Source organism: Pholis gunnellus, assembly GCF_910591455.1.
Source record: "Pholis gunnellus genome assembly, chromosome: 7".
Classification (NCBI taxonomy): Eukaryota; Metazoa; Chordata; class Actinopteri; order Perciformes; family Pholidae; genus Pholis; species Pholis gunnellus.
This window is the reverse complement of record NC_136533.1, coordinates 4544407-4563657: the sequence shown is the minus strand read 5'-3', so window position 1 is coordinate 4563657 and position 19251 is coordinate 4544407. Positions and strand designations below refer to the sequence as shown.

General features: G+C 39.7%; 1 protein-coding gene across 1 annotated transcript in view; it reads left to right on the top strand.

Annotated features, from left to right (window-relative positions):
* LOC306698169 (transcription factor SOX-6-like) overlaps positions 1-10073 on the top strand; it is a 106989-nt gene extending 96916 nt beyond the window's left edge. Inside the window, exons 13-16 of the mRNA XM_079162373.1 lie at positions 1574-1682; positions 2800-2970; positions 5071-5284; positions 7068-10073. Coding sequence (XP_079018499.1) covers positions 1574-1682; positions 2800-2970; positions 5071-5284; positions 7068-7410 — 837 coding nt within the window. The 3' untranslated portion in view covers positions 7411-10073. The remainder of the gene's footprint in view (positions 1-1573; positions 1683-2799; positions 2971-5070; positions 5285-7067) is intronic.
* The last annotated feature ends 9178 nt before the right edge of the window (positions 10074-19251 follow it).

Sequence of the window (19251 nt, the reverse complement as noted above, 5' to 3'; positions counted from 1 at the left end):
AAAAGCTTTTATAGGAGCACAATACAATCGTGTACACAATACAATTGGAGACTCATGAAAGAAAATTAAAAAAAAGTCTATAATGCTGCTCCAAAAGGCAGCAGTCCAGTATCAAACCAGCGGGCGCGCAGGCCAAACCTATTTCAATCTTGACTAAACAAAGTAAAGACAGCTCCTTATTGCATTCGCCACAAGAACTTTCAAGTAGACCAAAAGTAGACCAACCGCATGGAATATTTGCAAATTTTGACCCAGGTCTGCTGTTAATCTGTATTTTGGATCAGCCTTCCTCTATTGGTGCTGTCCTAGTCTATTTTCCAGAACCCTAACTCTACTGTGCATTAGTTTTCCATCGTCTCCTCCCATTAGGTCTCTAACTACTTAACTTATGCTCTGTGGTGCATCTGATAGCGCTACAGTGCAAAGCGGTAATGTTTAGCATCTTTTCAAGAACCGTGAATTCAATCTTCTCTAACTTTTAATGTTTAGAGTACTTCCAGTTGTCTGAGCAAAATCATCATGGGCGATGGCCGCGTTCCACTTGCATGCTATTGTTTAACACTGCAAGCTAAAGTCCTTATTCTTGTTTCTGGTCTAGTTTTCCACTCCTGTTTGCTCTTTCTATCTCCCTCTGTCTCTCTTTTCTTTAGTCCTTTGTTAGGCGGTTGCTTCCTGCGGTGAGCATGGCACTGCCCAGGCACATGTTCTGTGGTGGGCCTGATTACAGCCCTGCCGTAGTGCTGACATTGGCCCGCGTCGACTCCTCATCTATAAGCACACACACACACACACACACACACACACACACACACACACACACACACACACACACACACATATATATGTACACATACACGCCGGCCCCTAAGTTCCACCAACTCTGCCAGCGGCTACCGCGGCATGACTTCACCCAGCAACCATTCCTTGCGTCAAACAAAATGCCTCTGTCACCAGAAAAAGGAGGAGAGGCGGGAGGGAGGGAGGGAGGGCAGGGGATAAGAGAGGAGAGGAGAGGAGGAGTGTAGATCTGCGGTAGCTGTGCGGAGGGTTCGATGTTTTCCACCACAGTTTGGGAGCGTGGTGGGGTAATTTTAGCTGGAAGGCCCCAAGGCAGGCGGCTTGTAGAAGTTATTTGTCTCAGAAGTGGAGTGGCAGGCAGAAGGCAGAATCAGAGAGAGCGCATGATGCTAGGAGGCCGGGGAAGACACTGTTTATTAGCGCGGTGCTGAAGGGGCAATCGACTGAGCTTACGGCACGGTAATGAGCCAACACCCCTCAGATACTGTGAAATAAAAGTTATGGAGCTGCATCGAAATAAACCGCCCACTTTTAGGTGCTGGACTTTCCTTTGTGCCAACTCAACCTGGCAATTTGTTTTATTGTCATTACCATCGCAGTCATCCCCAGTGACCCAATTTAAAAGATGCCAGGCACACACAGGGACTTGATCCAGACATTAGATAATAAGAACTGCATTGAATTGAAACGTTTTTGGGGCAGCTCGTGTCTCGTTTCATCTTTATTTGCAACTTTCTTCGAATAACCGCTCATGTGTTTTGTTCTTGTGTTGCAGGAGCGGCTGCACTATGAGACGCTGAGCCAGCACCTGGGTAAGCTTGGGGAGGATGCTGGGAAGATGGTCCACCGAGTCATCGACCTGACGAGACCAGAAGATCTGGATGGTAAGCACCACCTTACTCTTCTTCCCTTTTTCCTCTTTTTCAAAGGCTCTTCTTTTGGTTTGTTTCGCTTACCTTTCTGATTCTTACACTCCTCATTTCTGGAAGCTTATGATCCTGGTAATTGAGAAATGTATGCAGATGGAGAAAAGACATGGTAGAAAATGGAAGGCTAGAGGGATATAGGAAGGAGTTGCTGGAGCTTTGAGAAGCAGAGTCTCAGTTAGAAGCAGTCACATCCTATTCAGACTAAATTGGTACCAGTGACCCTTAACTCCGTGGGCCCCACATGGAAGAGGCCCTACTTCTAGTGTTCTGCCATCTCAGAAATCCGCAATAAAGAAGAAAGCATCTTCCAGAAAGCCAGAACACGCAGGTATTCAGGGAATACAAATATTTATTGTGCTTCTCAGGGTGCTACGGTGAAGGACACCCTCAACAGCTAAACAGAGTGTTCAATGTCAACAGTTTACGCTCTTGAACAATTTCACACTGTTATTTTCACACTGAGTGTTTGTGACACAAGATCCCACCCAGTCCAAGTATGCAAACAAGAGCAGGCGAAGACATACAGCAAGTGTGTGGGGGCTAATGGTCAATGAAGTTTACTGCAAAAAAGAATTTTATAACAAATGATAGCAAGACTTCTTTTACGGAGTACATGCAGTTACCAGTTACTGGTGCATAAAATACCATTTCTGAATGAAGTCTAAAGACACTGACTTGGTGTTAAAGTTTTTCTCCCAACCCACCTGTTACTCATAAAACACCAGTGTTTACAGGCGATGAGGAGTGCTCATTGTGGTTTAGTTTAGAATCAGAGGACTAAACACAGCAGCGTAGGCTCTGAGATACTATCAGGCGGAAGCCAACTGACTATGGTGTGTATAGCTCATGTGTGTTTGTGTGAGCATGTTGAGGGCGTCCCAGCAAGACCCCCATCACACTTTTGTTATACTTATGTTATACATCCTTTCTCGAGGATCAAGGGCTGAAGAAACAAACAGGAAGGGCTCATTCATATCAGTGCAATATCCCAAATGTTCAAGCGTGAAAGTATGACAGATGAATGTGTCAAAGATGGGCATGCTGAGAATGTTATCCCTTTGTGTCACTACAGGGAGTAGCATCACAGAGGCAAGAGTGTTCAGGGAGGCGCGGGGCAGGAACAACGCCGAGCCCCACATCAAGAGGCCCATGAACGCCTTCATGGTGTGGGCCAAAGACGAGAGGAGGAAGATCCTGCAGACCTTCCCTGACATGCACAACTCCAACATCAGCAAGATCCTCGGTGAGATATTCCGTTTCTTTTCCTATCGAACTTATCACCTTTTGGATGCGTTGGGACATAAAATATGTGTTAAAAAATGTGTTAAAACCCATCTATTAAGGAATATGTTTATTTGTTCAGTAAACATTTGTATAAATGGTTTGCATCAACACCTTAGAGACGCACGCACACAAGTCATCAGCTAAAAGTATTTGTGGCTACAATGGAGGTTTTGCCACCATCTTGTTGAGAGACGCAGTGTATTTGACAGTTGATGGTCCTCAAACCTGGACATTTGTCGTCATGTTAGCCTCTCCGCTCAGGCTGCAGACTATAAGAAGGAGTAGTGTGCTTTTAAACCTTGAACACTTCACACACAGAGCTCCACTATGTAAGCCTGACTAGTGTGATGGATGCATTCAGTTATAATGTAGCCGTGTTGATACTAACCTCCTCGACACAGATAGCCATTCACACGGCGGTAAGGACCACCACTGTCTGATGCAGACCTCTAGTCAGCTCGAGGGTCGCTGAATGCTCCTCCTGAGCAACATTAATAGCTTTTTCTTAAGTGGGATTGTTCTTCTGACTTGGAACTTTGAATGGGCTCTGATGAAGATAGATAGATAGATAGATAGATAGATAGATAGATAGATAGATAGATAGATAGATAGATAGATAGATAGATAGATAGATAGATAGATAGATAGATAGATAGATAGATAGATAGATAGATACTTTATTCATCCCCAGGGGGAAATTTATTAAAAGGGAGTTTTGTGTTTGACAAAATGCTTCTTGCATTTATTTGATTTATCATTTGTGCAACAGTTTCACTGACAGAATCTTAATTTAAGTCAGAAATGTACTTCTTACCTTATTATGAAGAATAGTCATGTTTGAATTATTCGATTGAAAGTGATGTTTGCAGGCAAATATTAACAGTAAGATCCTGTTTGCTGGAAGCATTTAGAAATGATTTCCCTGTAATTTATCAAGCCTCTGTGGTAATATAGGAGCAAAAAGCAGAATTTAAAGTGCACAATTGTGTACATGACTGCATGTGTACAATGCATGTCTCTCCAACGTAATAACACAGCTGGACTTTGGGGAGTGGGTGGCAGGCTTAAAAAAAACATTGTTTCCTGTGTCACAAAAGTACAAGACTAGTTTGTGATAAACCTTGATAAACAGAGAAGCGAGGCGGGGTGTGTATAATCAGAGTGCTTTGCAGATGTGCTGCGTTCCTGCGGTAATGGCCCTGTCCGCTTGTTCAGAAGGTCCTCTTACCGGGGGAAATAAGAAGTACACAATGCATAATTCTTCTTGAGCGAAGTGGGAGCTGAGTGTTATCCACTCCTGAACTGCCTCCTTGGTTGAAGAATTGATGGTGTCTGTTCATATGACAACATCCAACCTTAAAAAAACACCAGAAATGCTGATGTTTTCATGGTTAAACCAAGGCTCTGTCACTCTTTTGTACGATTGATTTAATGTGCAGCTGAAGTGACAGTATGTTAGCATTGTCGGATCACTGATTCAGTGCTCATTATATCTATTGTAGATGTAAACTCTGCTCAACCAGTAACATTGAAACAGCATAGAAAAGCATGTCAATGCCTTTTTTTGTCATTCCCAAAAGTCCTTTAAATGTAAGGATGTTTAAATTGAGTAACTCCCTAAAATTCCTAATTTTTAACACTCTGAAATGTTGATTTTCTAAAATACATATATGTTTTATGGGGAAACTAAGTCAAACTAAAATAAAAAGAGAAAGGTGCACTAGATCGTGTAGACAGACATTCTGATATGCATGAGGGTGCCATGTCATTAAGCCGTTAATAGCAGTGAGTGAGGAGTCAGCAGGCAGTCAGCGGCAGTTTGAAACGGGTAATAAAAGGTGTTTTGAGAAAGTGTGAGTCTCCGCAACCACGAGAGATCCTTGAGCATGCTGCCAGAACTGGTCACCCAAAATATTATGCAGTTTACTGCAGCAGATTGCGAGATTAGCTGTGGACAGACGCAGAGGTGCCCACTCACTCACAGACACACACACACAGGCAATTGCATGATCCTCCCTAGACGGAGATAACTAACAACTAAAATGATTTCTTTCTCCAGGCTCTCGCTGGAAAGGCATGACCAACCAGGAGAAGCAGCCGTACTATGAGGAGCAGGCCCACCTGAGCAAGATCCACTTGGAGAAATATCCCAACTACAAGTACAAGCCGCGGCCCAAGAGGACTTGCATCATCGATGGCAAGAAGCTGCGCATCGGAGAGTACAAGCAGATGATGCGGTCACGACGACAGGAGATGAGGCAGTTCTTTGTGGGGTGAGTACCAGAGTCAGTAGAGAGGTTTTCCCTGGACATCACAGCTTTCTGTAGAAGTGCTCCTCGTGGTTTGAAAGAGAGCTGCAGTGAAAGAAGATGTTCAAACCCAACCTGACAGTCTTATGTGTGGAACTACAAAGACTGCACCAGTGTCATACACAGTTTGCAATGGAATTCTGAATGTCACAGCATCATTTTTAATTACAAGGTTTAATTCTAAAGAAATAGCTTGTCCAACACATTTTTCTCCACCATTGTAATTGCATACAATATTTGAAGGAATTCCGCTTATTCCTTAGGGTCATTGTGCATTGACAGCCACATGCCTTTGGTCACACACAGGCTTTGTGTCTCGCTCAAGAACACTTTGACTAATTGACTGTTGCACCTTTCAGTTCCGTTGGCCTGAATACAAGTGTTTAAGCAAATCTAATTAGCTAGATAAAAGAAAAGACATCCAAATGTAATTCATGAATTCAATCTGGTATTTTCTTTGTTTCTTAGCACTTTATATAAGGTATTTCTTCTTAATGTGTCACAGTATGAAAATAGAAGAAATATTCTAAACTACTTCCATTTGCTGGAGGTTTGCCTGGTGACCATCGGGGTTTATGGACCCTTCATGAAAGATTTATTTTTGGAACCTCCCAGTTGTATCTGCAAAACCCTTTTAACCTGCGCTGAATAGCATTATATTTTTTAGAGTGTAGTCAGTGCAGAGAGGGGAAAAACAGTGGCATTGTCTTAATAGGAACCAGCCATGGATGTGTTTAAAGCCATCACAGTGGTCTGTGCTTGAGATGGATTTACCAGAGGCCACAGCTTTGAATAGGAGCGATTTTTAATAGCTTGTCATTTATTAAATTAGGACAATGCTGGGCGCTTGCGGGCAGTGAAATTGGACACAGACAGACATAGTGGAATATGAAATGTAAGCAGATGTATGAGAGGGAAACGAGAGCGAGGCAGACGTCACAGGCTCAATGCCACATCTACTGTGTGTGGTCAAGTTAATGCAAAAAAAAAAAAAAAGAATAGCTCATGATTCTACAGGCCTGGTCTTTCAATCTAAGCTAAATCAAATAGCTACTGGGAGCCAGTATACATCCAGTTTCTGGCACATTCCATATAACTAAACTGCTGTTTTAAAAAAGCATTTCATGTGAAAATGTGTCCGTCAGAGCGTACAGCGGTAATTGTTTCAGGAGACTGAGGAGGGAAAACTGTTAGGTGAGAAAAGTGACAGCAATTTTCCTGCTTTATGTGGTTAATTTGAGGAGCCAGAGGGCCTGCTTGAGTGATGTGCGTTTACCCTCATTCCATCTATATCTGAACAGGTTATTTAGCCGATGCTGCTGTCAGCTGGCAGGGAGAGCTGTGTGTTAGGACATGCCTGGCCAGATGAGAAGCCGTTGCTGTTTTGCTTAAGTGGTCTCAGAATTAATGTTTTGTTCAAAGCAGTTTGTTTAATAAAGAAGGTTATAATTAATAACCAGTTTACTGTTGCTATGACTAAATCTTTTTATTGTTAAAAAAAACATGCTGCCTGTCTTTGTGTTTCTAGCCACGTCCGACAGACATAACATGTTTCTAAACTATCTCAACAATTATCAGATGGATTGCTATTACATTTGGTTGAGACTATCATGTCCTCTCAGGCCTCACAGTCTTGTTTGATGTTTTATTCATTCTGATACCATGGTCCTTGTGTTATGTATATCAAGGTTGTTTAATACCTAACAGTTTTCCCTTCCATTCTTTCTCTTCTTTCCTTGTTTCTCAGGCCTCAGCCACCGATGCCTCTCGGCAACAGCCCTGGCGGCGTAGGAGTTTACCCAGGCGCCATAACCATGGCCACGGCCACAACATCCCCACACCTGACCTCAGACTGCTCCAGCAACTCAGTCAGCCCTGAACCTGCCATCCCTGTCATTCAGAGCACGTACGGGATGAAGTCCGAGCCTGGCGGCGTGGGCAGCAACGGCGGTTTGGTCGGAGCGTTGGATCTGCAGAGCGACCCTACCAACGGAGCCGACGACATGGACATGTACGAGGACTTCGAGGACGAGCCCAAGTCAGACTATAGCAGCGACCGCGAGACACGGGAGGCCGTCAGTGCCAACTGAGTGTGCTCAGGGTGTCGGTTGTAAAAAGAGAGAAAAAAGAGAAAAACTCCTGTTATACTCAGAGACACTTTTTAAAAACACAGTTCATTATAGAGACCTCGAAGCAAAGCATCAGGACGTGTTGCGTCATGCACTGAGCATGCCCAGACAGGATCCAAACTCAGCAGACACGCTCAGAAAGTTCTTGGACGGCATCTCGAAAGACGTCCATTTGAAGAATAGGGCTGATGGAAACAAATGTGACCCAAGAAAACAACCTGAACAGACATTCAGACATCCAACTGACAATGACCTTCAGTTTCCTACACTTTGACAATCTTAACAGGAGCGAATAAGAGTTAGAGGAAAGAAAGAGGACGAGAAAGAACGGGACAAAGGACAAATGAGCGACGGACACATTACTGTGTGGTTTGTAAAGAGCATGCATAGATTGTGAAACATCAGGAATTGGTCTTCAACAGCTATTTGGTCTTAATGTTTAAGGTGTGATTTAGTTTGTATCATTATGTATTTACTTTTTTGTGTTCTTGTTTCCTCATTGTTTTTTGTTCTATAGACTTTTTTTCTGACAGGTCACTGCCTGTACAAACTCTGGACTGTCGGAACTTGAAATTTTAAAAGTTTTAATATAAATCCTAGCTATTGTAATCTTATAGTCTTACTTTTGTTTCTTACGAATACAGTGCATCTACATCTTGTTTTTCTGACAAACTGCTTACATTACATTACTGTTTCTTTTTTTTTTTTATATCCCAGCTCAGGTATGATGTGCCAGCTTGTGAATGTGTTGTTTTGTTTGTTTTGTTTTCATACAGAAAGAATGGTAGGACTTTTCAGACTGTCATCGAAATAAAGGGAGCAAATCCCTTATATCACATTATTATTATTATTATTATTATTATTATTATTATTATTATTATTATTATTACTAAGTATGTAAGTAAGAAAGTACCCAGGCATTGTACAGATTTACTTCAAATGTGCCAAACCTACATTCACATTCACTTGGGATGTTGTAGTCTTAACTTCCAATGCTGCAAAAAAAGTCTTATACAATCAGCTTTTTTCTAGGTGATGAGATGAATTCCTACTTGGTAACTGTTGGCTCCCCTCCTGGCCCAATCCCAGGCAGAGCTCAGGGAGGATGTGTTTTCATCACGCTCGCTCAGTCACACACACACACACTTCAATCTCTGGCAGCCCCTCCAGCTTCGAGATGTAGTTCGAAGAGTCTGTTCTTCAATTCCACTGCATTGGTGCTTTCATGAACCACATTGCCCATAGTTCCTCGAGGCCAAACACTTAGCACATTGTGCTGTAATTGCAGCACGGTGTAACCAAATGCTGGAGTCTGTCCCTTTCAATCTGGCCAAAGGTATAGACATTCAATTTCTGCTAAGACACTTCAAGAGTTCTTAAAAGTGTCCCGATAGCTTTGTTCATCCAGCGTCAGAGAAAAGGGGATGAGCAGCCCCAGTATTACCCTACTGTAGAGAAAGAGTTTCTAATATTCTGCATCCCATCACTGTATTTTGAATTGTGTTTTGAATCGGTACAAAAGTGTACAAAATGTTACTATTTTTATTAGCCTGTTAATATTCGTAAATGTCTTCTCAGCATCGCGTGGGAAAGATAAACCAAACTTGTGTTTTGAAAAAAGAATTTATATAGTTTCAACAAATGGGTTTAAGAGGTCTGTTGTTTCAAAAAGGGTACCTTTTTTCTACATTGCATGTATATTTTGAAGACGAGTAAATTATTAAGAGAAGAATGGAGGAAAAAAAAGGTGCCTAATTCTTAATCAGCTTCTCAGTCAGTCAACACCCCAGTCAGAGCAAATCTTGACTACAGTCTGAAACGAGACGTTCCTCTTTCGTCTTGTTGTGTGGCCCAGTGGTCAGCACCTTGTTGGGTGTGCACGCTTTTTCCTCTATTTTACTCAAATGTCACATTCTTTCTCTGAAGACACAATATTTTTTCTTTGTCTCTTTTCACCACACTCTACATTTGGAACATTTTTCAACACCTGTGACCTTGGGGTGGTTTCTGAGTGCTCTTTTTTAGCTGTTTAGCTGTTATACTCGTCTTCGTGGCTCCATGTTTCTCACCATATCTGGCAGTTTTTACTTGGGAAAGCTTCACAAGCTGGGACTGAACATTGTTTTTTGCTTGCGTCACAGTAAGAAAAGCCTCATGCATAGACATTTCTGTTAGTGTCATACGCATCCTAAGCACTGGATATAAATTCTATGTTTTTTTTGTTTTTTTGTTTAGTATTGACTAATGTGAAGTTGTTGTTTGATTTTCAACATGATACATTAGAACAGTCAAAAGTCACATGTTTGGACTCAATAGGAAGCCTCGTACATGCTAGGCACAAGTAAATTGCCATTTCTTTAGAAGCATTTCATTTATTGAAGCAAGTTTTGTTGCTGCAGCTCTAGTGCCGCCTGAAGGGGTCACATCGCCTCTGATCTCTTTGAAACCTCATGCTCTTGTCAGTTGTGACCTGCAGAAGCAGAAAACAAGTTTCTTGGTCACATATATTTTGTGATGAGTATTGTATTTGAAATTCAATTGTGCGTTTTAACATTTCATTGTATTTATTAGCCAGCTTTGGCTCTAAAAAGTGTCAGTACAACTTGGTGAGAAAGACAATCAAAAAAAATAAATAAATAAAAAGTAAAGACTTGAGATTTTCCTTATAAATCTGTCACTTCATCATTGCTTTTGTAAGTGTTTCTTTGACTTGTGTGGAAAGATGGGAGTTATGCGCAATTTGTTCATTATGCGGAAAAGCACTCATACCTATTGTGTTGTGCACGTGAAAGCACTGCGCACAAGCTACAGGTAGTGCTCCATGATTCTTTTTTTTCCATTACTCTAAAAAGTGCTCTTACTTTCCAGGCATCTAATAATTTCCAACACAGGGCTTTCTGTTTCCAAAGTCGAGCTATTCCACTTGGTCTTTATATTTTGGTGGCCCATTACAGTAAAATGTGGCCTATTGTTCCATTGTGTGTGCGTGTGTGTGCGTGTGTGAGGTAACGCCACACATACTGACTGTGCTGTGGTGTGGTGTATACGCCACGGCGCCGGTGCTCGCTGCAGCCAATCCCAGCATTTCGGAGAGAGAGAAACAGAGGGCTCAGCCATATGCAGCCACATCATAAATCTCATAGTAATTCCCAAATCAACTGTAGCGTCACCCTGCAAGGGGCGCCGGCAAGTTTGTCACACACTACTTTGTGTGCACTTTTGAGTGCGTGTATGTGTGTGTGTGTGTGTGTGTATGTGTATGTGTGTGTGTGCTATATTAGTTGGGAGGAAGTTTGAAATCATACTTGTGCTGTTGCCATGCTAATCTCGTGAAATAAGTCATCATAATTTACATTTCCTTTTTTTCTTTCTGCAGGATGAACGTTGAGCTGTTTGCAACTTAACAGATTGTTCCTGTGTGTACATGGCTGTGTGAGTGCATGCAAAGCTTTCAGCGCCACAAGGGAGAGGATAGTTCATTACAGTGCAGTCATATATTAATATGATATAACTTTATATATACAGGACTGTCTCAGAAAATTAGAATATTGTGATAATCCCCATACGTGTGATTTAGTTTACTGAACCAAGCTGAGTGTTTTTCAAGGCTCAGGAAACCCTTGCAGGTGTTTCGAGTTAATTAGACGATTCAAGTGATTAGTTGAATACCCTACTAGTGTACTTTTTCATGATATTCTAATATTTAGAGATAGGATATTTGAGTTTTCTTAAGCTGTAAGCCATAATCAGCAATATTAAAAGAATAAAAGGCTTGCAATATTTCAGTTGATTTGTAATGAATCCAGAATGCATGACATTTTTGTTTTTTTAATTGCATTACACAAAATAAAGAACTTTATCACAATATTCTAATTTTCTCAGACAGTCCTGTACATTCATATACAGACTTCATTTAGCCAGGGAGGAAACAGGTGTAATCTGCAATTTTCCATGATATCCCGGTTGTTAAAGCTACTCGTAGCTACATTTAAAATAGATTAGCAGTCAGAAAAACATAAAAAATTGACTCGAGTCAAATTCGTGAATAATTTAAATAATTTGTGAGCACGGAGTATCAGACCTGGGTGGGGCTTGCATCTGGAAATGAGTCACAAAAAACAAATTGAGGGACTAGTTTTCGGTGGTCATTCAACTGAGTCACTCTTGAATTGTGCCAACGAGGCCAATGAGATAACCTCCGACCACGTACAAGAATACTCTGCTTGAATAATATTGTGTCCGCTATGGTGTCTCCCACAAAGAAAAATCTTAGGAGTGTATTTACTTTTTAAATGAAAATGTTACCCTACGCTATGAGGTTTTTTGAGAAATTTTACCAAAAACTGTACCAATACTTTTTATGGCATACTATACTTTGGATTAATAAAATAAAATACACAACAGAAAGCTTTTGAAAAATGTTTAAAATAAAGTCTTTTTTCAAAAGATTATTTAATTGAACTGTCGATGCCCTGCAGCTTTAAATTAATTGAATTCATGTGTGATGTCAATCAAAAAAGTGAAAAAATCCATATTAATATTTGGATTAATAAAATTGTGTGCAGGAACTTTGTCTGCGGTTATTGAAACCACTTGTTTCAGCTCTATTCCTCTCTCCGTTAATATTATTGTTGGTCAGTGAATTAATTTATTAGGAACCTAATCATATTCGGCTCTCAGGTTTATTTTAATGTGCCTTTATTTCGGATGTGAGTGGGTACGTTTGCTTAAAATATTTGTGCTTTGTCTCCGAGTGGTGCTTCATATTGCCGCTTTTTGATAATTGCTACAGTCTCTGAAGGTAGCAGAGATATTAGTTTTGAACTGCCCGTAGGGAAACTGAACATATAAGAGTCTGTTCATTCTTGGTTAAAGGTCGAGGGAAATGCCAATCGGAATACACATATTTGTTCGGCCGAGTAGCATCATGTGAGATGATTTACAACGCATGTAATTGGTTGGTGTGTTTCCTGGACCTCTGAACGAGTGAAAAGTTGTGCCGTTTTTAATAAAAGCACTACATCAAAATTTGATAATTTGAAATCCTATAATACATTTTTTGACAAACTATACTATGACTTTTTTAATACTTTTTTGACATACTATGCTATCACTTTTTTAGGACTTCGACAGACAATACTATGACTTTTTATGATTTTTTTCAACATGCTATACTGACTTTTTTTCATGACCTTTTTCAAACTACTATACTATGCCATTTTATGATTTTTCGAAAAATCTCTACTATGATATTTTTCTAAAATATTGACTTTTTGACATCCTATACTATTACACTTTTTGATAAACTGTACTTTACTACATGTTATACTATAACTTTTTTCATGACGTTTTTCAACATACTATACGGTTACTTTTTGACATGCTATACCATGACTTTTTTTAACATACTACACTGTGTGCAGAATTATTAGGCAAATGAGTATTTTGACCACATCCTCCTTTTTATACACTTTGTCCTACTCCATGCTGTATAGGCTTGAAAGCCAACTACCAATGAAGTAAATCAGGTGATGTGCATCTCTGTAATGAGAAGGGGTGTGGCCAAACGACATCAACACCCTACAAAAGGTGTGCTTAATTATTAGGCAACTTCCTTTCCTTTGGCAAAATGGGTCAGAAAAGAGATTTGACAGACTCTGAAAAGTCAAAAATTGTCAGAAGTGTTTCAGAGGGGTGCAGCAGTTTGGAAATTGCTAAGCTTTTGAAGCGGGATCATCGCACAATCAAGCGGTTCCTGGCAAATAGTCAACAGGGGCGCAAGAAGCGTGTAGAAAAAAGAAGACGCAAAATAACTGCCCATGAATTGAGAAGGATCAAGCGTGAAGTTGCCAGGAAGCCATTGGTCACCAGTTGTGCCATATTTCAGAGCTGCAACGTGTCTGGAGTGGCAAGAAGCACAAGGTGCTCAATACTTAGGGACCTGGCCAAGGTAAGGAAAGCCAAAAAGAGGCCACCTTTGAACAAGACGCACAAGATAAAACGTCAAGATTGGGCCAAGAAATATATGAAGACTGATTTCTCCAAGGTGTTTTGGTCTGATGAAATGAGAGTGAGTCTTGATGGGCCAGATGGATGGGCACGAGGCTGGATCAGTAAAGGGCAGGAAGTTCCTCACCGACTCAGACGCCAGCAAGGTGGAGGTGGGGTACTGGTATGGGCTGGTATAATCAAAGATGAGCTCGTGGGACCTTTTCGGGTTGATGATGGAGTGAAGATCAACTCCCAGACCTACTGCCAGTTTCTGGAAGACACCTTCTTCAAGCAGTGGTACAAGAAGAAGTCACCATCATTCAAGAAAAACATGATATTAATGCAGGACAATGCTCCGTCACACGCATCAAAATACACCACAGCATGGCTGGCCAGAAAAGGTCTAAAAGGAGAAAAAATAATGACATGGCCCCCTTGTTCACCTGATCTGAACCCCATTGAGAACCTGTGGTCCTTCATAAAATGTCAGCTCTACAAGGAGGGAAAACAGTACACCTCTCTGAACAGTGTCTGGGAGGCTGTGGTGGCTGCTGCACGCAATGTGGATCGCAAACAAATCAAGGCACTGACAGAATCTATGGATGGAAGGCTTTTGAGCGTCATGGTGAAGAAAGGTGGCTATATTGGTCACTGATTTGTTTTTGGTTGTTTTAGAATGTCACAAATGTTTATTTCAGAATTATGAGTTGTTATATTGGTTTACCTGGTGAAAATAAACAACTGAGATGGGTATATATTTGTTTTTTATTAAGTTGCCTAATAATTCTGCACAGTAATATTTACCTGCACACACAGATATCCTCATGAAATGGCCAAATCTAAAAAGAAAGCACACCAACTTCCAAAAATATGAAACTTTGATAATAAGGAGCCTTTTGGGTTGATTGAGAACACAATTGTGGCCCAATAATAAAAATAATTATCAAAAATACAACTTGCCTAATAATTCTGCACACAGTGTATACTATGAATTTTGACATTTGTAAACATCCTATACAATGACATATGTCGACAAACTGTACTTTGACTCTTTTATGACATTACTACACAATGACATTTTTGAAGGACTATACTTTGACTTTTTTCCATGACAATCTCTTATTTACTATACCATGACATTTATGACGTACTATACCATGACCTTTTTCAACATGCTACACTATGGCTTTTTCAGTTTTTGATTTCTAAAAAAACATGTTGAAGAGTAGTGACAATAAAATCCTTTCTCTTGATCAACCAAGATCAAAAGATTCATAAATTGGTATCACAAAGAAGGAGCCCCCTTCAGACGTGTTGGATCGGCTCTTTCAATGAGGCATCAAAGCCACTCTGTAGATATGATCATGAAGGCTCAACTACTCATTAAAACACACAGAATGGTCCTGGTGCTGCACCAGCCTCTTTGAGCCTAGAGCTAATGATGCTTAATCATTTGAATGCTTTTGATTCAAACGGGTAATAATTGACCCTTGCTCGTCCATTGAGTTGCCCGTGTTTTACAATAAGCACTGTTTGTGCCATTCTGTAGGTAAAACATTGCTTAGAAGTCTGCATTTAATTGAAAAGTAAATGTTTTTTCTTTTTACTTTCAGGTTATGTACAACTGCTTAAAACAGCATTTCAACATAAGGCAGGTATAATTACGTACGTGTTTACTGAAAGGTTAGGGTTAACAGAGATCAGGCAAATTGTAATGTTAATAACAATTTATACCGAGGGGGACATAAATGTCTGTGCCAAATTGCATGACAATCCATCGAATAGTTGTTGAAACGTTCCACTGAAAGCACAAATGTCAGGCTCATGGTGATGTTAAAGGAAGAAACAGCATGATTAATCCTCTGGGGACCATGAATGTCTAAAAAGGCTGGCAGACAGATCAACTTTGCCTTCTCTGACTACAACTACATACTCTGACACAATAAAGTGTCTACATGCACCAATTTTATTATTGTATATGTCTCAATGATATAATAAAGACAGAATAAGACATTTTACATTTTCTTTCAGATTCTCATAAACTGAAGAGGTGGTATGACTTTATATAATATGAGAATATAGAGCATGTGTTCTAAGTAGAGTTTTTAATATTCTATGAAATACAATTTTTGAAAAATCTGCTGCCCTTTATTATAGTGTATACTAATATAATATACTGTATTAGTCAGTGTAATGTAAAACCTTACCTTGAATACAATGTTAGACCGTTTTAAGCAAATTAAAATTGATAACAATTGTAAATTGGGAGGGGGTCTTATTAGAATTCCAAGGGTCAGCAGCCTTGCGAGGCCTTCAACAATAACTCAAAATCTCAATGCAATATCTGAATAAAAGGAAATCATACACACAAAAAAGCTTTGAAAGGAGTTGCTTTAGCAGCATTTGTGTTTGAATGTCTTTGAAACATTGCATAAAGGCCTATACTTCCTTTTTTAATGCAATTAGAAGTGAAAGAAAACATCTACAGCACTTTTTGGATGGGCAATGGACAAAAGGCCAATTTTTCGTCTTTCAGGAAAAGTCCTTGGGTCTTTTTTAGTACATTAGTCCGCTAATTAAATATTATATGTTTAACAAAAAATGCACTTTGAAAGCAGCTGGATTGTTTGACTCAGAGACACGGCTGCAGCCTTGATGAGTGGAACTGTGTGTGACCATGAAGAGGTAAAGAACGTCATTGTTGGCAATCCTCCCCCCATTTCACCCACCATAATCCTTTCTGCCGATTTTACAATCACATTCCCTTTTGTGCTTCCTTCAGATAAAGACACTAGACACAGTTATGCAGAGCAGGGGACTCATTGACATATCCGACCATCCGAGCCTCCATTATTTCACAGTCTGATATGTTTGTTTCATTGACCGCACACCAACTTATTGTTCACTGTTGAAAATGGTATGAAGCACTGCAGGCTACCGGTTTGTTTACAAGACAAACTGAACAGCCTTGGGTTAATAAAACAACAGGAAGTGTTCAATCAAACAGTGAACGTTGGAAAACTTGAACTTATCTCAATTCCATGCAGGTTTTTTGCCAAACATTTCAACATATATATTGTATTTCATGTTTTAAACTCTGTAGAGCTAAGCTCATTTGGTCAATTTCCCCTTTACACTGGCCAGCTGGAAAGTTTTAACCCCCCAACCTGTATTACTGTCACTAATAGTATATTGCATGTATAAATATTTTTGACAGACTCCTCTCTCTTATAAACTCTTTACCATCTGTGGATTATGTACAAAACTAATATGCTTTTGAGGAAACACGATGATCCTTTGATTATGTATGATTATGCTGCTAAATCATCACTCTCCATTGTTTTGTCAACTGCTGTCGCTAAAGTCAAGAATAAATAATAAATGTACATTTTTAAGCCAACATGGATGAGAGGCTCCTAAATTTCAGCATCTAATTCAATTTCAAACGAGCAACGTTAAAATGAAGGCGATATGATCAAAAGCTCCAGAGCAGCTTCTAAACCTTGGACCCCGTGTTGAGATTGTTCAACTTCACTCTGAAAGTGTTTTACTTGTTTCCCCCTGCAGTATCAGCTCCTGACAAGTAAAGCATAATTAAGGCCTTCATTGATTATGTTTGGACAACTCAAAACACTTGATGACGGTTCTGTAAATGTTGTGGTAATGGAAAATTCATCACATGGCTGGACAACCAAAGCACTTAGTTACATTTTGACAAGGGTTATGATCTTGGTTATATACTGAAAAAGTCGATGCGGATTTGAAGGATTAGGGAGTTGAACTCTGTGACATCCAATGCTCGCTAGAGTATTACAAGGTTGCACTACTTTGCATTGGAGCAGCTTGTTGCAAGTGAATATGACCCAGTCGCAAATTAGTTTAAAAATAATTATTTGTAGAAGACAATGTTGTGTTACAGTAATTCCAGCTTGGTACCGTATGTGCAACCTTTATTTGTGTCAGTAATTCACCTTTCCTTCCGTCTCATATGAAAATATCCAAGGTGGGATTAGCCACATTAACCACATTAGAATCAACTTTGATCACTTTGAGCCATCTTCAAACAGGGAAGAAGAAGCTTTTCATCTTAAACAAACTTGTAGCCTCAGATCACAAGTTCAATTTGACATGTGTGGAACCTATTCATTACACTGCTCATTTCTGTGTCACAGTCTTACTTTTATGTGTGCTTGAAGCATAAAAACACCCGTTTCAGATTGTTTAAGAGCACTACAGAGCATCTTTTCTTTAGTTTTACATTGTATCATAACGCACTGCACTGACAGCAGAAATACTGCAAATAGATAAACAAATGTAACAAAGCGTTGACATGCAAATTTTGGATTAAATAAATACAGTAGCATTTAGTCATAAATCCAAACTTGATTTGCATTCATTTTATTTAAACGATAAATGACTTGATCATTAGTAATTGCATTTCAGTGACAAATAAAGCATTGTATACATTGAGTGACATGATATTTACTGTATGTTGGCGTGGATCTTTGTCTATGTGCTTTATGTACAGTTGGGACACCTCCACCTGATTGTTCTCTGCTGATTGAACCCCGACATGCTGGTTCAAATGCTAAATGTGGGGCAGATGACTGCTGCGGTTTGCATGATCTTGATCTCCTGGTGCAGAGCTGTGGTCAAAACAGTACAACTAATCTACCGCTCTTCTGATTGACAGACGTCATGCTTTTTCATGACTTGTCATAACATAACAGGTGGAAACTGTATTAATTGTGGCTATGGTACATTCTATAAATGTATTTCAGTTATTGGGTCCAGGAATGCACCTAAATTGAACAGACCCATCGTTAGTGTTATTAGTTACACTTGTGCTTTTCCAGGTTAGACACGTCAAAATATCTGCTGTGTGTTTCTTACTATAAATTATTTTAAGATTTTTCAACTTCAAACAACTTTCCCTGCTGCCTCACTGCACTGAAGTTGAATAAATAGTTCAAAGTCTTCTCTCATGTAAAGCTGACTGAGATGATTCATTGAACTTCAGTTACTACGTTGATTCAACAACTGTAACAGACCGATTTGCTTTTACATTTTCTCAAATTTACAAGTTAGTCCTTCATTTGCCACAAAGACTACAGAAGCCACAGCTGTTGAAGCACCATATAGTTCAAACACAACATGCAAGGCTGCTCTCAGTAACCTTATGAAATTATAATCATAGGGGCAGGGACTGAATGGGATACTAACCTTCATTGTAATCAGCATAAATTCTGAAAGGAAAGAAAACATGACCCATCATTTATTAAAGACACAAAGCAACTTCCCATCCTCTTAGTTTTCTTCAAACTCAAAGTCATACACACACACACACACAGGTACATATATGCAATTTGACCTGTGTATTCTGGGAGCGGTTCAATAATTTGCTCAAGGACACTTCAACAAGAAGTACTACCCTGAGCCTTCCACTTAGCACTCATTGTATTCGTATTAGCTTATTGCACTTATTTTATTCGTATTAGCTTATTGCACTTATTGTAATCGTATTAGTTTGTTTCACTTATTGTAATCGTATTAGTTCGTTGCACTTATTACATTTTCAAATTTGCAGTATACTGTATGATCGGTATACATCCTGTAAAGGTAGGTAAAAAGCATCTTTACAACAATAATCCCAGAGATACAAACGTCCAGTAATGCACTCCTGGGTACAGCAAATAAGTTGAAACTTGTTTTCCATCAGAACTGTAGTTCACACTGAATAAGCATGCAAATAACCCTTATGGGTTTCATGATCAGGCTCAGTTTTTGTGGCTGAATGCGACTCTGCTAAAT